A 27,187-nucleotide genomic window follows, 5' to 3' on the forward strand; every position below is an offset into this window, starting at 1 on the left:
CAGATGATGGGTTTTATGCAGAACTATGAAGTAAGTTCACCAGAGAATGCCTATTTAAGACTAAGTGGTTCAGAAATAAGCAATTTACAATTTCCCTTGAGCTATAAAAATTCAACCCTCTTTCAATTGACCCCAAGCATTAATGAGTGACTTTAAGAGCTCAGAATACCTTGGAATGGACTTCTTCCCCTTTAGTCATTTTAACTCCTTGGTACACCTGGGAGTCTTCTAAAGTAACTTGTCATCGTCCGGCCATCTCCTTTCCAGTGTGCCTTGTCTCCTGGCATTGGACCAGTACTATAGAGGGTCTGTTCTCACTTTCTCAACAAATGGGTTGTATTACCTCCTTTTCCCCATACACACCTGCCACACACACCCAGCATCAATGATTTGATTTCTAGAAGTTGAATGTAAGTTTTACAATCTTAATAGATTGATTCAACCAGCATTTATTGAATGCTAACCACGTGTTAGAGACTCTTAGGTCTTGGAAATACAGAGGGAAATAAGAAGTGATCCTTACCTTAAATGGTTTAGAAAGATGATTTGAAATTTCTTCACTGTTTATCTAAGGCAGCAAGCTTAACCATGAGTGAGAGGGCTGGGGTGTGTGGGAAAGCAGCATACAATATTTTCAGTCATAGTTCTTTGTTTTGAGCATGCATAGGACACTGTTACCCTCCATGCACTTTGTTATCTCCTTTTTGGAAAAAAAAAATTGCTTTGCTTCTGCTAAAAGCACTTTCTATCTGCTGTTCCACTCTCAAATCCCAGATCAAATGTTATCACTTGCTTCATTTTTCCTGACACCTTCAGTTTTACAGTTGCCCCCTTGTTATAAACCTGCTACAGTTCCTAGCACATTGCACTGTAGTTACACTAGCTGTAGGCAAAGAGCTTTAACATTTCCTGGTTCGTAATAAGCTCTCAATAAATGTATATTTGAGAGAGACTGGGAGATCTGTATGTTTATCACATTGCCTAAACTCTAAGTTCTGGAAAGAAAGAGCAGGCTGTTGTGTTTTTGTTGTTGTTGGTTGATTGTTTTGTGTCACCATTTCTACCCTTTTGTTCATCAGAATATACTTGATTGTTGAATTGATGTGTTGAAAATTAGAGAAAATAAAAAATAGGCCTTGATCCACATATTATCATTAAGAAGCTTGTATTATTCACCACCTTCTTGTTTGTGATGCAAAAATATACCCAGAGTAACTATATTTCTCTTGTCATTCCTCAAGAATATTTAGATGGAGAACTTTAGAATAATGTCCCCAAATGGTTAGTTTTATGAATCCTAAATATGGATGTTTCTCTCTTACAAAATAAAGATAAAAGAATAATAACCTCTAAAGAAGTCCTTCATCTACAAAGCATTGTCATTTGCACACTAGAGTATTTGATTAGAGAAATGGTGGTCTGTATATTTAAATATGTCATTGTTATTTAGCAGATAGGAAAAAGGCCACAAATGGTGATTATTAGTAAATAAGAGTTTTTTTATTAACTTGTTTAAAAATATGGCTTCCAAAAGCAAACAAAGCACAGTACCTATTTATGGAAATAGCAAGATTTGAGAAGCAATGAAATGTTTAAGGTGTTGATTGTTTTATTACAAATCTGAATTAATATTTAAAGAATTGTATACCGTATGACTACTTCAGCATTTTATTTCCTCCTTTGAATGAAACACTGAGAACTGTAAACAACAAAAAAAAAGTAGACCACAACAGCTAGGAAAGATTGCGGTCGTGCTATAGAGATACATGTGTTGGATATGATGATTTATACTTACTACTGTTACCTCATCACCACAGTGAATTACAGCTGTCAGCAATAATGATGACAATGATAACTGCTTTTATTTGTATACTTTTACACATTGCAAGCCTTTCATTTATCTATTTTTGATTCTCACTATAATCATGCCAACGTTTCTTAGAAAAAATTCAAAGGTAGGAAAGTATATTATGCAGGAAGATGTCCATCCCTGTGTTTTATATAAGGATGAAAAAAATCAAAATATAAATGCCAAACTTTATCAGATAGTCAGTAAATCGGGTCAATCCATATGCCACATGATTAAAAATATTAATACAAAGTCTGTATGTCAAAAAGGAAAAATTCTCGCTTTATTCTGTTAGGAGAAAACAAGAATAGATCATTATATTTGTACTACTATTTCAACTATGGAAACATTTCTGTGTATTTGGACAAGTCCTCAGTGGTAACGTGGTCAAATATAAAGTTTGTTACGATGGCATATTACAGCAGTAAAGTGCATTATTTTACATTTTCAGGAAAACTGGTATTGTTCATTATAATGTATACATGTTTAATAGTTTAATAAATTAAATGTATATGCTTATAATGATAAATATTTGCCAAACGCATGTATTATATAAAACTGCATTTCTTTAGGGTAAGACATTATTCAAAAAAAAATGAATGTAGATTCCTTTCAACAGAATGTGGTTCTCACTCTCCCACCTCACCCCTTGTGTGTCTGGATCACCAGGGTGATTTCAAAGGATACTGCTACCCAGGCTGTACTCCGAGAGATGAGTTTTCAGCTGGTCTTGGATAGGGCCCAGACACTGCTTTCTTTGTTCTTACGTTCTCCAGGTACTCTTTGTGCAGCTTGGATTGAGAACAACTAATACAATTATTATAAGCAATTAAAATTTTATGATTAAATTCCCTGAATTTTCCTGTCTAGCATACACAGGACTTTCAAGATTAAGAATGCTATTTGAGTGAGGACTGTTCTGACTTTGAGTATAAATTATCTTTTTGCTATTAGAATGACAAAGATTTAAAAATAATGATAAAATGCAGTGTTGGTGAGAGAAATGAGCACTACCTATATTGTTTATAGAAATGTGAATTGAATGTATATTGATCAACTTCGCTGGAGGGCAGTCTGACAGTGTGTACCCAGAGCTTTAAAAATATGTAAACCCTTTGTCCCTGGAATTCCACTTTTAAGAATTTATCCTTAGAAAATAATTGAGCATATTGGCAAAAATGAGTGAGTAAGAATGTTTATCATAGTGTTTCTTGCAAAAGTAAGAGACTATAAATGATAAAAATATCCACAATTATGGGTTGATTAAATTGTGGTATATCCATACATGATACTAGTAAAATGGACCTATAGTTAACATGCATTAACATGAAAGGATATTCACAATATATTGATAAATGAAAAAAAGTTACAAAACAGTATGATTCCGTTTTTGTTAAAAAATATATGTAATCTGCGTACTATACACATACAGGTGGGAAAAGGCCAGAAAACTATACACCAAAATAGTAATAGTTACCTACATAGGTACTTGTTATTGTCTGTTTTGTGTTCTCATGCGTATTCTGCTTGTTTTTCCCATTAAAAGCAAGTACTAGTATTATATATAAAGACCAAGAACTTTAAAAAAAAATGTAAAAATATATTTTAAAAAACAAAATCTTGTTATTTTTTGTCCCCAGTTGAATGAACTACAACACAGATTCTCCCATCTTCACCTTGTCCAGCTATGGAAAACAAGATATTTGATAGTTAGGAACAGCTATTTCTTAATGTGCTAAACTTTTTCAATATGTTTATGTTCAAAGTAGGTTAGGAAGTATGAAGTTAAAGTTTCATTAACATGTCAAATCATCTCTAATTACAATTAATTTGGTTATAAACTACAAAGATGATGTAACAAATTAATTGAAATTTATCTCAATGTAGTTTTATGGAGTAGTCTTCCTTAACATCCATAATTAACAAGTGGTTTTGTTTCCCTTTATTTTAGGCGGTTCAGGACTATCATCTTCCATAGCCATAGCTGGTACCAACCACCCCGCCATCACAAAGACCACATCTGTTCTTCAAGATGGCGTCATAGTCACCACCGCAGCTGGAAACCCACTGCAGAGTCAGCTGCCCATTGGGAGTGATTTTCCTTTTGTTGGCCAGGAGCACGCACTTCATTTTCCATCCAACAGCACTTCAAACAACCATCTTCCACACCCCTTGAACCCCAGCCTCCTCAGTTCTCTACCTATCTCTTTGCCAGTGAATCAACAGCATCTCCTAAACCAGAATCTATTAAATATCCTCCAGCCTTCAGCAGGAGAAGGCAAGTCTGAGATCAACCTCCACTCTTTAGGTTTTCTCAACCCGAATGTAAACGCTGCTTTAGCTTTTCTCTCCGGTGACATGGATGGGCAGGTATTGCAGCCTGTTCGCTTTCAACTCTTAGCAGCCCTGCTTCAGAACCAAGCCCACGCAGCTGCCATGCTTCCCCTGCCATCTTTCAATCTGACCATCTCAGATCTTTTGCAACAGCAAAATACCCCTTTACTCTCATTAACACAGATGACAGCCCCATCAGACCATTTGCCAAGCAATCAGTCAGAGAACAGCCGAGCTGAGACCCTTTTAACCAGCCCCCTGGGGAACCCTTTACCAAGCTTTGCAGGCAGTGACACTACTTTTAACCCCCTGTTCCTCCCAGCTGTCACTGGGGCCTCAGGATTAATGGCCTTGAATCCCCAGCTGTTGGGAGGTATCCTGAACTCAGCATCGGCCAACACCACTAATCATCCAGAGGTTTCCATAGCAACTTCTTCTCAGGCAACCACTACCACAACCACTACATCATCAGCAGTGGCAGCACTGACTGTCTCAACACTTGGTGGGACAGCAGTGGTGTCAATGGCAGAAACATTGCTGAATATATCTAATAATGCTGGGAATCCACCTGGTCCAGCTAAACTCAACAGTAACTCTGTGGTGCCACAGCTACTTAACCCTCTACTGGGGACAGGTCTGCTTGGTAAGTTAAATTTTTTCACAAATTTTTACAAAAGAAACGCTTTTCTAATTCTATTTTCTCCTTTTAAAAAAAACTCCATTTTGTCACACTATTTTTAAAAATGTTTTTGTTATGTCACAGCTTGCTTAAGGAACTAAATATAATAACACCCACACACAACCATAGTTATACAAACATGAAAATGGCTTTTTCCTTTTCCTTTATTCTAGCAATACTAAATACCATTTTAATCTGCTTTCTCCTTAATCTCCTAATTCTGATGCCACCTAAACCTAACCTACCTATCATTCTCTTAAGCCAAGTAGAGTCTTATTTTTCAAATAATAAAGCACAGGTACACCTTAAAAATAACATTTATTTGAATTTTAGTTGGTGTGGCATCACAGGGTTAGTATGAGCAGCTGCACTGTGGATGAAAACAGTTTGAGGAAGTGTTTTTCCAGGTGATCCCTAAATAAACAAAACTAAATGCTTATCCAGCAAAATAAGAAACAAGGCATAAAAACATTCAAAGTTCAAGTTCGCCTAAGTTCAAGGAAACAGACAGCCCCAACAGCTACTGCTAGAATTTCTCTGACAGTATTATTCTTTAGAACTTTGTGGCTTAAAAACAAAAAAAATTTTAGGTAGATTATTTTATCACCAAAACGTTAGAAAATAATGTCAAGTATATGCAACTGATAGATACAGGTAACTGTAATAGACAATACAGAGATGGTGTCCATAAAGCCTGGAAACATGGGCAAATATGTATGATATTGTCAAGGGCATCTTCAATATGTAAAAAAAAATATGTTTCCAGATTTCATGGAAGCCTTTATAATATAGTTTAATTAGTTCTATTTGGCACTGAGATCAGTGTAGTTAAGTAATCTAAAAAGCATTACAGAGTTACATATTTCAAGTTATAGGACAATTTCTATGACATTATCCTCAAAATAATTTCAAAGTAATTTCAAAACAAGTTAATTTTGAATTTTGAATATAAATTTAGTTGTTAACTAACCCTAATTATATAATATTTATTTTTAATGATTATGGCAATGAATTCTTTTATATTATTAGCTTTCTTTACAATTTTAATTTTAGGTAAACAGCAATCTTCTACTTAAAAATAAAATACATGTTTCTAGACCAAATCTGATTTTATTTGGTGGTAGTTTTGACGATTGTGGCTTAAAAACCAAATTTTGTAAACACCACCTGATCAGACCCACTTGTTTTAACCATCTTATCAAATACCTAGGATTGCTAAGGCATTTAGGACTAATTTCAACCTTTAATTGTAGGTGCTCTAATAACAACAGTTTCAAGGAATTCTGTAAGACTGAAGATCAATATATAAGGATTGGCTAGTGGATAGACCAAAGACTAACTAGTCTCTCCATGATACAAAATCAAAGCACTAATTATGAAAGATGAAATTAAATAACAAAACTACTCTTTCCTTACCATTTAGTAAGACTTTGAGGAGAAAAAGAGAAAAGAATTACCATGTAAGTCTAGTTTTTAGTTTTTGTTTCAGGAATCCTCAACAAAGATAGGCATAGGACCTCCAAAGAATCACATTGACTTATGTTTTATGTTTTTCAAACTATAGGTGACATGTCCTCAATTAACAATACTTTGAATAACCACCAACTGACTCATCTACAGTCGCTGTTAAACAACAATCAGATGTTTCCTCCAAGTCAACAACAGCAGCAGCTTCTTCAGGGGTACCAGAACCTCCAGGCATTTCAAGGACAGTCCACAATTCCTTGCCCAGCTAACAATAACCCCATGGCTTGTCTGTTTCAGAACTTTCAGGTACTCTCCTTTCCTGGGTTGCTTTAGTAGAAAACAATGTCTACTACTTACTTTACTTATTTTGGAAGAAGAGACAAAAGAAGGAGGTTATATGTCTTTTTACCTCTACTGACTATTATTTCTCAGTAACGGATATTGTTAAACATTCCAGTTTTTTGTGTGAAGTTTATTTTATTTTGCCTGGAGCATCTCAGTGGTTCTGTTAGAGCTGTTAGTAAATCATGTTACTTTCTTAAACCCTTTTGTGGTTTCCCTGTGTTCCCATGATTAAAATCTACATCTTTAATATGCTTACCTTGCCTCACTCTCTAGCCCCAGCTCTCACCACTCTCTCCCTGGCTTCAGATACGTGATCGTCTTTTAGTTCTACAAACTGAATAAATTCCTGATAGGCTAAGGAGTTGGATGGAAAATGTAACACTAAATAAATGCACGAAGAAAATACAGAAGATTTTTAAAATAATATTGGGGTAGAGAAGGCTCTGTCAGCAAGACACACAACCAAGAAGTCAAAAAGAGAAGAGGTAACAGAGTTGAATACATAAAACTTTTTAAAATCTGAGGGGGAGGGTATAGCTCCAGTGGTAGTCTACATGCTTAGCATGCATGAGGTCCTGGGTTCAATCCTGAGTACCTCCTCTAAAAAACAAACAAACAAACAAACAAACCTAATTACCTACTCCCCAAAATAAATTTTTTTTTTTAAATCTGAATGATCAAAGGTATTCTAAACAAAGTTAAAGGGAAGTGGGCTACCTGGCAGAAAATACTTACATAACAATAGCAAGTAATTTCCATTCAAAATATAAAAAGAGCACCTATCAATCTGGAAGAAAAAAAGATAATTGATTAGAAAAATGAGCAATAGAAACGAACAGACAATTCAGAGAAAATTAGATAAAAATTAGTAATAAACATGGAAAGAATAGTAAGAGTTATACAAATTACAACATTAATATATCCATCAGATTGATGATATCCTTTGCTGACGGTGGTGTGGGGAAATGGATTCTTTCAGATATACTGTTGGTCTGATTGTATCATCATGCAGTCCTTTTGGAGAGTAATTTGATAGTTATCAGTTTTAAAATATATGTATTTATATAAATTATATATATCTCCTTTGACCCAGTTCAACTTTTATGTGTCTATTTTGGAGAAATCCTCAAATGTGAACAAAAGGTCACAATCCAGAATGGTTATTACCACCTGCTTTGTGGTGTCAAAAATTAGAAATCACTTATACAATCAATAGGAAAGTAGTTAAATATGTTATGCTATATCCATCTACCTAGTAGTTTAACAGATTGGGTAGATTTATACAATCTGATATGGAGAGACTTGCAAGATTGCAAAATTCCAATACTGTAGTGTCCTAGAACAATACTAAAATACAATACCATTTATGTGAGAGAAAGAAGAGAGATAGGAAGGACTGAAAGAAAGAAGGGAAACTAGATACACACCTACACACTTCAATGTATTAAAAATCAGTCTGCAAGGATGCACTCCAGAATTGATTACTTCTGAGAAAAAAATGGTATCGAATGGGGTACAGAAGTATAGGTTTGGGTAGGGAATAGTGATGAAGAAAACTTTTCTCTTTTTTGACAATGAGAAAATATTCATCTGTGTCTCAAAATAAAATAATTTAGAAGAGAAGAGGAAGTGCGTAACCATGTCACTGAGCAAACGAGTAGATAAAGCCTGAGGGGAATCCATTAGAGTCAGCGGTTAGAATAGCACCAGTGACTTGGTGGAATGCAGTTTTGGTGGAGTGGTGGGAGCATGAGCCAGAATGCAGTGGATGGAAGGATGAAAAAGGTTAGGAATTAAAGAGTGTGGATTAGTCTTTCAAAAACTCAACTATGAGGAACATAAGAGAAATAAAGTAGTTGCCCCAAGGCAGGAATAGGTTGAATGCAACCTTTTGAAATGTGGAAGCCATGCACATAGTAGAATGCTAAAGGAAAGAGACCAAAAAGAAGTGGAAGAGACTGAACATAAAGGAGAGAAGGGATAATAGATAACGCAGAATCCCTGAGGAGGGACTTGGGATCCAGAGGATAAACCAAGGACTTACTCTCAGAGAGCAAAGGGGCTCCACTTACACTGGGAAGCAGCACAGGATGGGGAACTGAAAACTGTGTGCTGCCAGGGAGTAGCAGGGCATAAAAATTATGAAAATTCTTACCCTGTGAACTCCATTTTCTCTGCTAAGTAAGGTTAACGACTAAGAAGAGTGTAGGGAATGGTCTAGCAGCTGGCTTGAGGAAGTAGATAAAGATTTGAATACTGTGAAGAGGAGAGATACCTAAGGAGAAGATCACAGAATCAGTGAGAACATAGGCCCCTAGCTGTGATTGGAAGCCATTAATTTCTTATGGATGGGTAGTCAGCATCCTCACGGTAAATAAAGTTAGATGAGGCAGGCAGTTAAATTGATCCAAGATTGGGAAACTATCTAGTGGATGTAGACAAGGGGAGACTGGCAAGAGAGTAGTTATGTGCTGATGGATCCCAGGTTCTGGTTTAGTAGGGAAGAATGTAAAGTCAAGAAGAGAGTGACCTTTGAGGCGAAAAATCTGAAGTATCAAGGATCTGGAGCCACAATTCTTAGCTGGGGTTGGTGAAATTAGAATAACCTGTGGACTTTTTCAAACTGCACTCATCATTCCTGTCCTGAGCATTGATATTCTTTCCTGGTGGGCATTCCCTCCCTTCACCTCTTCCCAATTGAGAGTCACTTCTATAGAAAGCCATCTTCACTGTTAACAGCATCAGGGTGTCCCTCAGCCAGTGGCCTCATAAGGTTGAGAGTAGATGTTACTACCCTATCTAAAGACTTCAAAAAGTTAGCGTCATATCAGAAATATTTTATTGTTAAGAAAGGAGTATACGTATTTTGTTTTATTTTAGATTATATTTCACTTAGTTCAGTAGAAATATCAGTGAGTTAGAAATCATTTTCAAAATCTGGTTCCCTTTATAATTTGAGCAGCACTGGTGAAGGACTTGTTTCTCTCTTCGAATCTCAAGTTGCAAAACCTGTAATGACACTAAAAACATAGAGTCATCACCTGGAAACATTTTGTGTCCAACCACATGAACTTTAATTTTTCTAGAGAATGTTTAGTAATGATGATTTTTAAAAAATCTGTTACATGATTTCAATCAAAGAAACAGTACCCAAATATGATGAAGACATAAGCCTTTCTGTAGAGAGTGACTTTTAATTTCATTTTTGAGTCTTGTTCTATTTTCTTCCTTCTTATATTTGTTTGTCTTCTGATAAATCCTAAAATTATGGTCTTTCTCTTTGAGATCTTAAAATTTTTTTCTCTTTCTCTCACTGCTTCTTGTCTATTTCTTTAAGGTGAGAATGCAGGAAGATGCAGCTCTCCTAAACAAAAGAATAAGCACTCAGCCAGGGCTCACAGCACTGCCTGAAAATCCAAACACTACACTTCCACCTTTCCAAGATACACCTTGTGAGTTGCAACCGCGGATTGACCCATCTCTTGGTCAGCAAGTGAAGGATGGCCTTGTTATGGGTGGCCAGGGTGATGCTTCTGTGGATGCTATTTACAAAGCTGTTGTTGATGCAGCCAGCAAAGGAATGCAGGTTGTGATCACCACTGCAGTCAACAGTACAACTCAGATCAGCCCCATTCCAGCTCTGAGTGCCATGAGTGCCTTCACTGCTTCGATTGGTGACCCATTAAGTCTCCCCAGTGCTGTCAGTGCAGTCATTCATGGACGAAACATGGGCAGTGTCGATCATGATGGTCGGCTGAGGAACGCAAGAGGGGCTCGGCTGCCCAGCAACATGGACCATGGGAAAAACTCCAACGAAGGAGATGGGTTTGAGTATTTCAAGTCGGCAAGTTGCCATGCATCTAAAAAGCAGTGGGATGGGGAGCAAAGCCCCAGAGGGGAGAGAAACAGGTGGAAGTGTGAGGAATTTTTAGATCATCCAGGCCATATCCACAGTAGTCCTTGTCACGAAAGGCCCAACAACATCTCTGCACTGCCATTTCTTCCTGGGGAACAGCACCCAATATTGTTACCACCAAGAAACTGTCAAGGGGATAAAATTCTGGAAGAAAACTTCAGGTATAATAACTACAAAAGAACTATGATGAGTTTTAAGGAGAGACTAGAGAACACTGTGGAAAGATGTGCACACATTAATGGGAACAGACCTCGACAGAGTCGGGGCTTTGGAGAGCTGCTGAGCACCACAAAGCAAGACCTGGTCCTGGAGGAGCAATCTCCAAGCTCCTCAAATAGCTTGGAAAGTTCTCTGGTCAAAGACTACATCCATTACAATGGAGACTTTAATGCCAAAAGCATTAATGGGTGTGTACCTAGTCCTTCAGACGCTAAAAGCATTAGTAGTGAAGATGACCTAAGGAATCCAGACTCCCCCTCTTCAAATGAGTTGATACATTACAGGCCAAGGACGTTCAACGTTGGCGACTTGGTCTGGGGCCAAATCAAAGGACTGACTTCCTGGCCTGGAAAATTAGTAAGAGAAGACGACGTTCACAATTCTTGTCAACAAAGCCCCGAGGACAGGAAGGTATACCAATCTTTATCCATTGTCAAATATTAACCTTTGTTCAGATATCAATTATTATTTTTGGTTGTCATCACTTTGGATTCTTCATGACTCATTGAGGTCTCACAAACTTCTGGAGCATAAAATGAAGAGGGGATGGTTATAGTCCCCAAAATGTCATGTCGTCAAGGGGTGAGTTGTGAAGCATTTGTAGATCCCACTAGGGCTTAGGGTGGCTCTAACCCAGGAACCAGATTTCCAGAATTTTATTAACTTTGCCTTCCTTCCCTGCATGTGCCTAATTCTTCATCCATACACAGAGAATGAAGGCAAGCAGCAATGACTCGGGAAAAAAACCTGGTGGTTGTTGGAATCCAGCAGTGTGGCAGAGGTAGGGGTCTTCCCAGATGACAGTAAGTGCCAGGGGACTGCATCTCTCCCAGATGATGACATGTGACATATAGAGCTGGGGAGAGGGTAAAATTGGGATGGAGTTGCAGCCATTTCTGGAAGCAGCAGGTAACATCTGAGTTCAGAATAGTGTCTCCTTTCAGGAAAAGTTCTGGGTCTTTATAACATATGGGAATGTTTAACCCCATAGTCTGGTTCTACTTAACACAATCTGATCACATAAATTAAATGAAAACTTCTCCATGAAACTACCATTCAATTTAGAAGAAATTAGTAGGGGTCTTCTGGGCTTTTCTCCCCCCTCACAATTGGTAGAATTGACTCACTAGGCAAGAAATATGCAGAATGTTTAAAGTAGATAGAAAAATTTATGCCTGACCAGGAGGAGATAATAATGCACATTCCCCACATATGATCAAGAAACATGTAATTTTTCTTCTCCTTAGGAAGTAAAACTTCCTCTTACAGATATATATTATTCTCTTAAAGAGTATATTGTATAAAACTATTTCAACTCTGCTCAAACCTCCACTGGCACTTAGGTTTAATGGCAGGAAACCAAAAGCATTTTTGCCAGCACAATAAAAGGATTGTCTTTCTCCAAATGACCGGGAGGTCCTTAAACCTGTTGCTTATAATGCCTAATATATACTTGTCAGGGTACACTCTAGGCATAATGTTTCTATGTTTGATAAGAAAATGAATTCCATACTCCTATTCACAAAACATTTTATTCTCTAATCTCTCTGAGACCAGACAAACATTCTTTAGGTTGATAAACCTAAATATTTTTGACAGTTTATTCAAAAAGTAATTAGAAACAGCAAAATTGGGTTTTTATGATATAAATGGAACTGCTACAAATACAGGATGTAGACATTGAGCTGTTTTATAATCTCTGTGCAAATGAAACAAAGTCTTTTTTATGTGCCATTTTACAAAAAAAAAGCTTAACTAACGAAAAGATTATGGCTGGCCTCCCTTTCCTGGAAACATTCTTCCTGTCCTAAATGCCTTGTCTAAATATCTTTTTATGTCCTCAGGAGAATAAAGGTATGTAGTTTTAACACATTTCCCATTAAGCAGTGGTCCTAATCCTCTGCTTAGTCTGTTAGCAAACTCCTGAGACTGAGTTCATCACTGATGTTTAGGAAGATGCACTTAAAAAAAAATCATTATCTAAGAGTCCATGAAACATTTATTTTGCTTTATTTAAATAAGCAACAGATTTTCAGTCACTATGAAATAATAACAAATGTTTCAAAAATCCAGATTCATCTCCCTCATTATAGACAATAGATGGATTCCTAATAGGGAACATAAAATTTTTCTGTAAATTCAAATATCCTCCCTCCCAATGGCTGACACTGTAATTTTGTATCAAAACTTTGATATCAAAACCTTGATATAAAGATACACTAAAAACATTTTTAGTGAATCAGAAGAAATAATTGAAAGCAGACATTTAGAGGTGAAAAACTGAAAATATATAATAAAATATTAATGATATCACATGAAATATTTATATATCATTAAAAAGCAAGGTATAACAGCCTTAAAAGCTCTAGGGCACTTAACATTTTTTGAAACCTCTGGTCTTTTTAGGACTACTTCACTTTTGCACATTAGAAAACAAAGTACTACTTCACAAGTGCTTTTTTCCCCCTCCTATTGTTCACAAAACAAAGGAAGGCCTTCCTCATACCTTATTTAATGATGCCCAGATAGCCAACATCATTCTCAATTTACAACATCAGAAAAGGTGAAATTTCAAGTACAGGTCTTTCTGTCTTCAAGCCAGGTCTCCTTTGCCTGATGTCTTGATGATCGTGGTCCATCAAGAACAGATTAAACTATGGTCAATATCTGTGTAAGGCAAAGCATGATCTATTTGAAAGGATTTCCTGTGAAACACGTTTACATTTGCAGCCAAGTTTAAAATTGGTTTAAAATCGTGAACCAATTATAATGTAAATTTTATTTACATAGAACACCTTAGTCCTCACAATGTTGGATAAAGTCTTGTGCATTTGCTGCCAGACTTCTGCTTTTAAAAAGGTAAGCAGCGTATTAGGTTTCCTTCTATATACTGTGGTGATGCCTAACATTTAAATAAAGTCAAGAGAGAAAGATAGAGGCTGACTTCAAAAACAATTTGTTTATTATAGTAAAATCTTACTAATTCCACCCCTAGTATTTATCTTTGTGGTATCTCAGAAGAAAAGTTTTGGTAAACAATTTTCTTACACATTATCATTTAAAACCTTTGTAGCCTCTCAGCTTTTCATACTAGTATTTCTTTGTCCACCAAAGTAAATTAATCCAAGATCCTGTCAGATCCCTCCATATAAAATCTACGTTAACTCAAGTTTTAGAACAGATTTATTATCTTGTCTCCACCCTCCCATCCCCTACATCTCACAAACCGATCATTTATTTCCTGTTACAGTCTTTGTTCTCAGCAAGTCACTTCAAATTCTTTTTGGAAGAAGGCAAAGTAGAAAAAAATAAATAATGAATTAATAAGATTGCAGGTTACTAATTCAGAGCAAGCCGGGCACCTCTCATGTTTTCAGGTTGCATACGTGGTCTCTGGACTGAGAGGTCAGTGCTATGATCGGAGCACTGACATCTGCCAGGGGCTGAGATCTCCATGTTGTCTATAAGTTGATAGTTTGGCCAACTGTTTGTTGTGATAGTAAATGACTTGGTCAGCTTATGATTTTAGAAAGACATTTTTAAACTTTGGCAGGGTATGAAATGCAACAGAATTGCTAATAATGCATTAGAAATTCCTGCAATTTCTGAGATTACTTTCTAGGAGGTATGGTTTCTAAGCACCAAACACTGTGTGAACAGTCTACAGAGAACTGGAGAGAAAGCAGGGTGTGGCAAAAAGAGGCTGGGGCTTCCGGCATTCTGATGTGAGCTTAATTTAAGCCCAGCTCTGCCAGTTGTCTAAATGGTCCTGGGCAGGTTTACTAATCTCCAGAGCTGATACTTCCTCATCCTTCAAGTGGGAATATTAATTCCTACTCAGAATGATGTTTAAGAATTAAATGCAATACCATAAATAGATGGTACACAAAAGAGGCTCAAAATTAGCTTCCTTCCCTCTGTTTTCTGTTTTAAACAACCTTATTAATTGAATTCCACCACTATGGAATTGCAGTAATTTGACCTTCATTATTGTTTACATATGCATTATCCATGAATAACAGATTTACTAACCAGGTTGGGGGTGTGTGTGAAAGGATAATAAGCAATATATTTAATGAAGTAGTTTATAACTACTTTTTATGAACCTCAGGGCCATTGCATACAAATTGGTGTATATGATTATAAATTAACATGAGTTGTTCATTTCAAGCAGCAGTTCTTCTTGGAAGCATTTTTAAGCACTTAGTTTGTTGAATGAACTTGAAATTCCCCCTCTCCCCAGTGTTTTTAAAAGCTGTAAATTCAGACTTTCTTCCTCTACCTTCCTACTCCCTAACACACTCAATAATGTATATGAGTAGAGATTTTTTAACAGTCTATGAAAAGTTGGGCTGAACCACACTTATATTATACTGTCCTAAAGTGCCTTGTATGATTACCATTCAAGAAGTGGTATCTCCTTACTAATATATTTTTTTCCTTTATCAGTTTGTAATGAAGTATGTTCTAGAAGACATTTATATTTTTTCTAAAGGAACGGTGCAAGTTTCTCTCTGAAGCATGAACCCTTTATAATTTCAGATTTAGTGGCCAGGAATAAGACTCAAATGCTTAGTCATGACAGGAGAAATGTACTGCCAGATCTTGGCACAGTATTAAGAAATTCTTGGAAAGGACAATGACTTCCTCTGGCATTACACCTATACACTATAATGTACAAACATTTTAGGCCTATGCAACTGTGAGAGGAAATGGTATTCTTTATGTATTTATTTCAATAATTATTTTAAAATAGGAAAAATATTTTTTTCTAAAATATATTTTGTAATCAACATCTGCCATCCTTGATCTTACATTAACTAGCCTAAAAGAGTTGACTCTCGAGTAATAACCAAAAAATAAAATTCTTATTTTTTTCTGAGTAGATCATTTTTACTCCTTTTGAAAATTGTCCCAGTGGTCTTTATATTTCATTGGTTTTACATTCAATGTGTATTCTGACTTGAGCCAAATTTTGGAAAGTATTTCTATATTGGCTCTGAAATGTTTCCTTTCAATGAAATGTTTATTGTTTTTGGACAGGTAAAGACATCTCCTGATTACCCAGAAAAGTTCTACATTTTGGTTCAACCTCACCTGATTAAATGAAGACATGTTTTTAAAAGCAATGGGTAGGGTACTCCTTCTCTGGACTTACACTTTGACTTTTTTCCACAGAGTTATATTTGGCAGGTAGAGATAAAAGTAGCTCTTTGAATAGTCATTGAGGACATTATTAAAACTCATACCAAATTTATTTGGGGACAATCACTATATATCAGCTCAGTATCACACGATTGTATGGAGTGAAACCAAAGACAGCTTATACTTGCATTCTGGGGATGTGTAACTTAAGAAATTGAGCCTAGGAACGAAATTTGGGTGGTATACCCTCTTGTGATGTTTAAACATTTTAATTTGCAGAACATTTTTTCTGGGTTTGATTGTCAGTGTTAGCTATTTGTATTCTTTGGTACCTATATTCTCTGTTGAAAGTGTTCTTTGTGTATTCCCTTTGCCTTATGTATTTTCTTAACCTCTGCTGGAAATGAATTCTTTTCTCTAAACCCAATCAATATCCACAATACTGGGGCTGTGTTTTGGCTGGTAGGGTGGCAGGGGCTATCAGTGCTCTGTAGCAACAGAATCTCTTTCAAAAGGGAGCAAAATAGTTTTTGGAAAGTAATAAGCAAGATGATATCCGGGCAAAGTCAGTGCCTGATCAAAATTTGAACAGTAATAAGAAACTAGGTAATATCAAAAATGTGAATATTAAGGAAAAGACTAAAGTGATAAACTGAGTACAAAGCTTATAGGTTAAGACTGTAAACTTTAATAAATTGTGGAATACTGTGAACTCTTTTTCTTCTTGAGCAATATTAATGAGGAAAAGAAGGAAAAGGAGGCCTATCTCCTTTCATATATAACTGAGACCAAGCACAGAGTTCTTGAGCTTGTCAATGCGGCTTTCATATGGTTAGTAGTAAATGGAATTTCAGGTGTGAGGCAAATACACGCTCCTGTTACATGAACTTTTATACAGTGTGTCTTGAAAAATATGAATTTATTCAAAGCATTTAATTCTATTTATGTGCTGTGGATTAATATGAAATTTGCTGTCAAATTTAGAATAGATTTACTCTAGTCCTGTAGTATAGTTCTCTAGTACTTAAAAACACTGCTATCCAAAGTGAAAAAGAAAGGAAGCATGTGCACACACACACACACACACACAAAGCCTCAGATAGTGCCACTGACTAAAATTGTAATAATGTGGATTTGCTTAGTCCAGTTGGAAAAAGTGTGATTCACTTTACAGATTTTTCCTTAAGTACTCTTGTTGGAAAATTAGATTCATCCTTTCTGTCACAGGTGAGTCAAATTTTTACCTCAAATTATTTATCATTCATTTCCATACTTGTGAAAATATTGAAATATTGCACTTATCAGGACTTTTTCAGCTTGAAGACTAAAATATTTACTATTTAATAAATGTTTGATAATAACAAACCTAAAAAATGCCTCATATTTGCTTACTGCTTCAGAACTGCATTTTCCAGACTTTAGCTCAAGTTGCATGTTACTTATACTGAGTTAAAATTTTTAAAATTTATTTACTCATTTATTATTCATTCAACAAATATTTTTGACACAAATTATATACTAAGCACTATTCAAGCCGCTTGCAAATAACTTCTAGTCTTATTCTAAGATATGATATACGTGAAATCATAGGCATAGTGTTTTTGTATTTTTCTAGTATAAATTTGTATGAATATATAACTATTAAAAATGTTTAAAGATCTATTCATGTTCTGCCTATAACAATTTCACATGCCACTGGGGGCACTTTGGGAAAGACTGCTGTGGTGTTTCTAAAGCACCTTCATATTTATTATCTTTTTAGATCCTCTCAATGACCCATAAACATGTGCACAGTTATTTCCATTTTACAGATGAGAAAACTGGAGCTCAGAGAAGTGGCATCCCTGAGGACACGAATCGCAAGCGGTTAAACCAGGCCCCAGTCCTGGCCTCCTAGCTCTAAGCTTAGTACTCTTTGCATGATACCATTCCCCCAACAACAGGAGCTGGTGGCATTGTAGAGTTGGGTGGGGAAGTGAAGACTGGAAAGGGGAGACTGAAGTCAGCTGTTCTGTCTCTGTTCTGAAATCTGCGCAGTGGCTGTGCTCCATCCTCTGACCTTTGTGTGACAGCTTTGCCTCAACGCCCAGTACCAGCAAAGTAACGACCGAGAGCTTTAATCCTGTTATCAGGGATTAAAGCCTGCAGGGAATTTTGACATCATCTCTACTTAACGGGCTCTATTCAAAAGTGATCTAGGCTCTTTGATCCAGGTTCTTCTAATATATATTATACCTTGCTTTCAGAGGGCCCATTTGGCTCTCTGAAATGTTTGTGTCTCCTTTTGTTATTGACTTCCTTCTAAGGATATACTCCATGCTACTGTGCTGACTCTAAATCAAACTTAATTAAATTACTGAATGTTTAATATGTGCCTTATGAACAAAATAAGTAACCAAAGATTCAGACTTGTTCAGAAAACTCTTAGACTTTCACCATATAACAATGTTTGGCTTTATAGGTGTGCTTCTAGCTCTGCTGAACAGGCTATAGGTCTACTTATGTCAAAGAATTATTATATCTCAAGAATCTGAATGAAAGAAGGGATTTAGGAGTGAAAAAATATTCAACATGTGTAAATTTATTCATGAGGTAATGTATGAGCTGAAAGTACATATAGATTCTGGGTATCTTTTTCTAATTCTTGAATGACACATGTGCAAAGAGTTATCCCATGATAGCCATTACTGTTAGCATCATCGTTACTAGAATGAGAATATGTTGACAGATTATGAGTAAAGATACGTTATAAAGTCCTCTCCCAATTTCTCACCAAGACAGGAATCAAATAATTGATGGAAAACTTCTAATTTGTGGATGGATATACAAGAATATAAGATTATTAAATTACAGATTAAAATAGTGTTTTAAATTACTTGCTCATTCAGTATAAGTTTTATTTAAAAATACATGTATGTATTTAATCTTTTTAATGTTATATTTATGTATTTGATTCCCAGTGCTTTCTTCATTTCCAAGTTAGCTAAGTAATTTATGAGGGAGTTTTCATTAAATCATAAAATGTGATTTCTGTTTGACTAGAAATTTAAATTTTTTGGCTCCCTGATACCTTTTGCAGAGAGGTATCTTTAAAGACTTTCTTGAATATTGTGTAAGTGCATGAATAGTTCCCCAGAAACAGCACACACTTATCATGTATTATATTTCACAATAGAGAAGAGCACTAAAATTCTGAAACCAAATAAACTAAACGTTTACCCCTGGATATGTGTGATCTTGTCATGTCAGAAATACAGACTGATGAGTATCTTATTTATATTTAGTTTCAGAAAGCACCATTATTGCTTTCTCTTTCAAGGTCATTGAATCCTTTATAAATAATATAGTTTATTAGGAGAGTACCTGAGAGCCTTAGAGGCATATTTAAATGAAGTTATGGTAGAGAATTAGTTCAGAAAAATCACCAGAAAATTATCCAAGCATGAAAAATTTGTTGAAGATAAATTTGAGCAAGTATCATTTAAATTTCTGTTAAAATATACTTGGATTTAAAATAACTTGACCTAATTTTTTGAATATGTGTGTGCATAAATATATATATGCATGTATAGATGTATGTATGTATGTATACACACACACATATATTATGTATATTTCAAAGTATATTGGAGTTGACACAGTGAAGAGAGACCTGAGTTTCAGTGTTGGCCATGTTACTTAACTCACTTAGTCCTACCTGTAAAATAACAAAACAATAGTAGTTTGCAGTATTACTACATTAAATAATAAGACAGTGCCTTCTACATAATAAATGCATAAGTAATGTTTTTACTGCTCCTATTCCTTACTTAATTAAAAATAAAAATAGACAATTTAAAAAAAATAGTTTGACCTAACTTAGTTTTTTAAAATTGAGACCAAAAGTGTATGTTTTCGTTGGGGTGCGTTGCTTTGTTTCACTGTGAATCTGCTTGCTTTTGCTGGCATCAGTCCCTTCTGAGATCGCTCAGTACACCAGTTTGTGTCTAATAGGTTATGTTACAGGGGAGCTTTCTCCTTGCTGCCAAGAAAGCAATTTAAATATAAGTGGAATTAGCTATAAATTACATAAATGTAATGTGCAAAATATCTTTCATATTCTCTTTGTGTGAGTGAATACAAGCTGAAATCTCATTTCTAACATGAAATGTGAAAATGTATCCAGGAACTTTTTTTTAAAACAACACATGGATATATTTATTTTACTTAAGCTTTTTCAGTCATCCCAGTAAGATACTTCATCACTCCTGTGGAAGTGTTATTGGAACAAAGTTGTCTCTTGTCTCCGGCATACAATAGATTGGGTATCCCCAGTGAACTTCTATATATATTTGGATCCTTTAAGACAAAATATAAAAATCATAAAAAGGAAAGTGTTTCTACTATTTGACTGTTTTTTCTCATTGAATAATTAGAAATGCTTGCTTTCAGACTTGATAATAGAAACCCTTTGTTAATCATTACTGTGTACTAGATTTGAAGGGGTCAAAGAAAAATTATTTATAAATGATGCTTATGAGTCAGGAAGAGTTAAAGAGAAAGTTACTAATTTCCTTACTTATTAGTGTATATTTTCTTACCCATTAGGCATTTTGGCAACCTCTGAATTTTTATATAAAAGTAGTGTAGGGGCGGGGGAAAATTGGGTTAAGAGATGGGGGATTTTGAAGCTGTATTTATACAGCAAGCAGTACTGTTTCTACTTAGATTGTGTGTGTTTTTTTTTAAGATCAGTTAAAGTAGCAGTGTTTTTGTAAGTGTGTTTTTATTCACAAATTATGTACAGGTTTATACTATTTATTAATTGTTTTTCTTAGAAGAAATGGCTTTAAGAACCATGATAGAGATTACTGGGGGCAGGTAGCAAAGACTGTACCTCCCCTCCCCCACAAAACCTCCAGCCACCACTTGGTGGTGCACTGTGATGGGGTAGCAGGCATCACACGGTGTTAAAGCAGGATGGGGGAGAGGGTGTGCCCATCAGGTGCAGCAACACTCTCCTCCCCCATCATTAAGGACTCTGCATGGCCCACTGGCCCCTCTCATTTTCTGGCCTCTGCAGAGCCTGATACATACTAGGTAACACTAGCTGCTCTGTGCTTGGCTAAGTGTTCAACGTGACTTGTGCATTTTAATTCTCACAGCAATCCTAGGAGGAAGATAGGTACTATTGTCCTCATTTTAAAGAGGAGGAAACTGAGGCTCAGGAAATTGAAGTGTTCTATTCATGCTAGGAAGTGAGGAGTTCGGATTCAGACTTCCATCTGCTGGCTCCAAAGCCCACCCCCTCCACTAACCACTGCTCTTGTCCATCCCTGATGGAATACAGATTTGCGTTTGCTGAGTATCAGGCAGTGGAGAAAGCCAACCAGCATCTCTGACTTAATGTGATTTTGTGAATTGGTTATTTAAATTCCAAATTTTATACTTAAAAACATTATTTTCAAAATGTTGACAACTTGAAAGCCCAACAGTTTGGTGTTGCAGCCTGGAGCCATGGAGTCAACCTCTGCTCAAGCAAGGACAAAACATTTGACAGGGCAGTGAAATTTAAACCTCCTTTCCCCCAGTGCAGCACCTGCTTGTACAGCAGGAAACTAAAAACAGTGTTAACAATTGCAGGTCTGGTAATGTGGTTTGGTCTTCATGCCTTCACTCAGGTGGAGCCCGAGAAGTTGAAGACACTAACAGAAGGTTTAGAAGCCTACAGCCGAGCCCGGAAAAGGAACAGAAAGTAAGCATTATTTCTTTTTTCTCCATTTTATTTTTCAAGGGTATAATTTACTGATTTGTCTTCAAAGGGACAATGGAAATCTCATTGATTTTGTCCATCATGGGTCCTGCCTAAGTACAGTTTAATTGTATCATGCCAGAGGACCATTATAGATGAATTAGCTATTACAGAAAATATTTTCTTAACAGTTTATACTGTGTGTGGGATTTCCCTCCTCATCAGCTCTTTCCTTACGCCCTCTGTCTCCATCCGTCTCATTTAGTGGGAAAGAAAATATGATTAATATTCTCAACATGCAGCAATTAAATAGGCTCTGAAAATGTAGCAAGAGTCTAGCCCTTTGTAATTCAAATACATCACAAAGGGGGAGTACCTCCAAGTTGTACACATGGGAATAATTTTGGCAGATTAACTGTTAGTCAAAGTGATGGTAAATAATTATTTTTTTCTTGGAGCAGGGCCTTCTTTGGAATGATAGCAAGAAGTTGAACTTTGGGACGTTAATATTCTTCAAGTTTTTTTAGATCTTTTTATTCTGAGTAAATGTAGTATGGACAAGTAGATAATGTTTGAAACACAATTTCTACTATAATACAATGTAGTTTTATCTATCATAACTATTATTTTAGAGTAGGGAACTATAAATACACTTCTATATATGTACATGGAAAGTTATTTAAAATATATATATATAAACAATGTATCTATTCAGTTACTATAATTTTCATATTACCAAACATATGAGAATTATGAGATCATAATGGCTAGTAGTGTATCTTGTGTAAGGATTTATATAATGATAATAATATCTATTAAAGGGCATTCTTTATCTTAGTGATGTCTTCAGTAATTCTTGCCAGAGGTAAAATTTTCAACCTGAACAATCTTGAGGAGACTCTCTTCACTGTCTCATAAAAAGATGCCAGCTGCTGAGGGGAAAACTCCTGTGTCCCTATGTTCAGGACTCCTTTGGAAAGTAGCAAGTTGGCACAATTTTGGTGAGGGCCGAAGCACCAGATTCGCTATAGATCTGACAAGAAACACAGTGAGGCAAGTCCCCTCTACTCTGACTGAAGTGGCACAACGCAGAGCTTAGTATTAGGATAAAGCCTGTAAAATTAATACAAGGTCCGGGATGAAAGGAGAGAAATTACCTACATCACAAAATTGCAATGGGCTATTTGCTATTGTAGAATATTCAATACTACTTGTTTATTTGACATAAAAGATTCCTAAAATCTTTCCTCCAATGAGATATGCCACTTAGCTGGATTATGTGTGATATATCCAAAACTGTTGATAACACAAAAATGAAATATTCCTCCAAATATTTGGATATACTGCCTTGAAGTGAACTATATTTTCCTCATCAGTTTGCTATTAAGCAACTTCTGAAAGGTAATGAGTAACAAACAGCAATTTAAATATCTTTTCTTCAAAGCCAATTTACTATTTGTGGTGATTTTATATGGGTCCTAAGTGGCATTATCTAAAGGAATTCTCATGGAACCATGAACTTAGAGTACGGATTGGAGAGGTAAAAGACAAAAATATTAAGCAAAGCAGCTTTATTTATTGTACCATTGTCTAAGTAGATTGACTTGCCTTGTAAATACCTAATAGAATACATATTACATGTACGATTTAAAATCCGTTATTTTATCCTCCCAATCAAAGATGGACCAGAATTACTGAACCCATTTATAGATGAGGACACTCAGACACAAATAGCTTAAATAATTGTTGAAGATCACAGAAGTGATGAATGATATGTTGAACCCATATGTTTAATCATCTGTTTATTCCCCAATTCAAAGAAACTAACATAGCAAAAATCTATGCCAGTCAGGCACAATGCTATAATCCCTGTACTTCACTGTTTACTGAAGGAGGCAGTTCTAGAAACAAATAATTAAAATGTTAAAGTTATGATGACAGGAATATGTATAGTGTATTTTGGGGTCATAGAAAAGTGGCATTAAACTCGGGTCAAGGAAGATTTTGTAGAGGAGATGATACCGAGCCAAGCCTTACACATTACATAGGTATTAGCCAGACAAAGGAAACAAGGGTCAAGATGATGTGGGGTGGACTAGCCTTTAGATGAGATCAGCAGTTGGATTTGGAGGACTTTAAAGTGTCAGACAGGAAATTGTAAGAAGTGCAGCCAAAGGTGTAAGCAGGAGACAGATCCTGAAGGGCCTAGGAAGGCCTCATAAGTCCCTTTATCTTATTGGAAGTGCCTGAAGAGGGCAGGGGGTTGAATTTTCACTTTAGATATGGCTGTAGGGAGGATAAATTTTAGGGGAGCAAAATTGGAGACAGGCACATCCATTTAGGAGGCAGAAGATAAGGGAGGATGAGGACTCAAACCAGGAGGGGAGCAATGAGAATGGAGAATGAGTGCAGACAGGAAATATTTAGTAGGTAAAACTGACAGAACATCACCATGATTGGTTGGAATGTGAAGAAGAGCAAGCAATCAAGGACAGTTCTCAGGGGTTTAGCTTGGGTGACTTGGTGGGTAGTGGGAATGCTGAAATGGGGAACACAGGAGAGTTGAGTGTAATGTGAGGTACCTGTGATCCCACAGGCACAAGTCTGTAACTGGGAAGAAGTGGTATTTGATTATGTAAAAATGACTGCAGTCGCACAGAGATACTTTGACTAATTTGAACAGTGGGCTAAGGATTGAATGCTGGGACATTTGAACATTTACTTCAGATATTGAAGGAGATGGGACTAATGATCAGAAAGGAGGAGGAGAATCAGGGGTAGGGAAGTAGTGTGTCAAAAGCCAGAGACGAAGAATTTCTGGGATGATGGAATGATCAACAGAGGTCCAGTAAGACAGATCTAAAACATCTCCATTGGACTGGGCAATTTGGAGGCCATTGGTAATCTCTTGAAAACAGTTTCTGGTAGAATATAAAAGTGTAGAGTTTCCAGTAGAGGTGTAAAAACAAAGTGGACATGGGTTCAAGAGTGAATAAGAAGGGCGTAGAGAGAGTTGATACAGATTATTTACTCTTCTTTCTACCCTTAATGTGCAAAGTTCCTGAGGAATAACTGGAAGAATTTTTGATATATTAGAGAGTTGACTACTTTTGTAGATTAAGGGGGAAAGGAGAAAGAAAGACTAAGAAAAGAAGGTGGCATTTGCAACAAGGCAGTTAAAAAGCTGGTTTTTGACCTGAGTTCAAATCCTGTTTCCATCACTACATAGCTGTGTGTACCCTTGGATATGTTGTTTAACCTCTCTGAGCCTAAATTCTTCATTTCTCAAATAGGCATATTGATACCTACTTCTTAGAAATTTTATGATATAAATAATATAAAGAGAACTTTAACAAAGTACTTGGCACATGGTATTTAATAAACAGTAATTTTTATTGTAAAGATATAGGTGAAACAAACAAAATTGTCACATATTTTTGCCAGTTGAAACATTCTATCACCATAGTAGATGTTTAGAGCATTTTATGTAGTCATTTCAACCCTCAATATCCTACAATCAAGCTGTACAAAATTAATGTATTTAAAGTGATATGCTTATTACAGCCTAATCACAAAAGAAATACTAACATATTTATTAAAGAATTACTCAGGGTCATTTTGTACTTAAAAGAGGAAATAACTTCATTAAAGAAAAAGTTACATACCTTTTAGATATGATTTTCATTTAAGTGAGTATCAAATCTTCTCTCTATATGTACATATAAATATACTCAGTAACCTGATTTTTATGAAGCTAGAGAGTGATAAAATGATAAGATAAATCACACTTTTACTTTAAAACCAAGAAATGATATTTAGTGTATTAAATTTTCTTCATTTTTAATTGAAATATTGTTGATTTGTAGTATTATATTACTTTTAGGTGTACAACATAGTGATTCAATATTTTTATAGATTAAAATCCATTTAAAGTTATTATAATATATTAGCTCTATTTCTTCTGCTATATATTATATCCTTGTATCTTATTTATTTTATACCTAGTAGTTTGTACATCTTAATCCTCGTCTCCTATCTTGCTCCTTACCCCACCCTCTCCCTACTGGTAATTACTCTCTGTGTCTAGGAGTCTGTTACTGTTTCTTTTTCCTTGGCTGAATGCTGTGGCTAGGACTTCCAGTACTATGTTAAATAGAAGCGGCAAGAATTGGCATCCTTGTCTTCTTAATGATTTCATTGGAAAATCAGCTCTTCACTGCTGAGTATGATGTTAGCTGTGGCTTTGTCATAAATGGCCCTTATTATGTTGAGATATATTACTTCTGTACCCATTTTGATAAGAATTTTTATCATGAATGGATGATGAGTTTTGTCAAGTGCTTTTTCTGCATCTATTGAGATAATTGTGCTTTTTTCCCATCTTTCATTTTGTTGATGTGGTGTATCATATTGACTGATTTGTGAAAATTGAACTATCCTTGCATCCCTGGAATAAATCTCACTTGATCATGCTGTATGATCCTTTTTCAGTCTGATTCTGCTGACTTTAGGGTTTGTTCTTCTTCTTCCTAATTCCTTTAGGTGGAAGGTTAAGATGTTTATTTGAGATTTTTTCTTGTTTCCTGAGGTAAGCCTGTATCACTGTACGCTTACCTCAGAACTGTTTTTGCTGCCTCCCATAGATTTTGGAAAGTTGTGTTTCCATTTTCATATGTCTCAAGGTATTTTTTGATTCCCCTCTTGATTCCTTGATTTCTTCATTGACCATTGATTTTTTTACTAGCATGTGGTCTAGGCTCCGTGTGTTTGTGCTTTTAGCATTTTTCTTCCTGTAACTGATTTCTAGTTTTATACCATTGTGATCAGCAGCATATAGATGGGTCTTGTCTTTTTATCCAATCAGCCACCCAAAGTCTTTTGACTGGAGCATTTAGTCCACTGATATTTAAAGTAATTATTATATTTTAAAGGAGGTACTGGGGATTGAACTCAGGACTTCATGCATGCTGAGCATGTGCTCTACCACTGAGATATACCCACCCCACTAAATTTTTTAAAAAAGTAATTATTGATAGATATGTACTTATTGCCCTTTGTAGTACTTGTTTTCTAGTTGTTTCTGTAGTTCTTTCCTGTTCTTTTCTTCTTCCTTTAGTTTCTTCCCTGTAATTAGATGGTTTTCTTTAGTGGTATGCTTGTGTTCCTTTTCCTCTTGTTTTTGGGTACTTATTGTAGGTTTTTGATTTGTGGCTACCATGGGGTTCATATCTGTTGACCTATAACTATATCTGTTTGTTGGAAATAGGTAGTCCTTTCAGTTCAAACACATTCTAAAAGATCTACATGTTTTACTCCCTTCCTCCATACGTTGTGTTTTTGATGTCATGTTTTTACATCTTCATGTTTATCCCTTTACTGAGTATTGTAGTTATACATGATTTTACAAATTTTTGTCTTTTAATCTTCATAATAGTTTATTTAAATGATTAATCCTTAGCCTTTACTATGTATTTGCCTTTACTAATGAGATTTTTTCCTTTC

The 27,187-nt window shown here is 35.7% G+C and overlaps 1 protein-coding gene across 5 annotated transcripts in view; it reads left to right on the top strand.

Annotated features, from left to right (window-relative positions):
- The window catches only part of MBD5 (methyl-CpG binding domain protein 5), a 121,517-nt gene that overhangs the window by 83,231 nt on the left and 11,099 nt on the right, over positions 1–27,187 (top strand). For 4 of the 5 annotated variants that reach the window (XM_032479410.1, XM_032479411.1, XM_032479409.1 and 1 more), the window contains 4 exons: positions 3,801–4,826; positions 6,427–6,635; positions 10,012–11,220; positions 21,615–21,688. In XM_032479410.1, the coding sequence (XP_032335301.1) occupies positions 3,801–4,826; positions 6,427–6,635; positions 10,012–11,220; positions 21,615–21,688 (2,518 nt within the window). The remainder of the gene's footprint in view (positions 1–3,800; positions 4,827–6,426; positions 6,636–10,011; positions 11,221–21,614; positions 21,689–27,187) is intronic. The other variant, XM_014561712.2, reaches the window with a different exon arrangement.

The sequence above is a fragment of the Camelus ferus genome, chromosome 5 (genome assembly GCF_009834535.1).
Source record: "Camelus ferus isolate YT-003-E chromosome 5, BCGSAC_Cfer_1.0, whole genome shotgun sequence".
Classification (NCBI taxonomy): Eukaryota; Metazoa; Chordata; class Mammalia; order Artiodactyla; family Camelidae; genus Camelus; species Camelus ferus.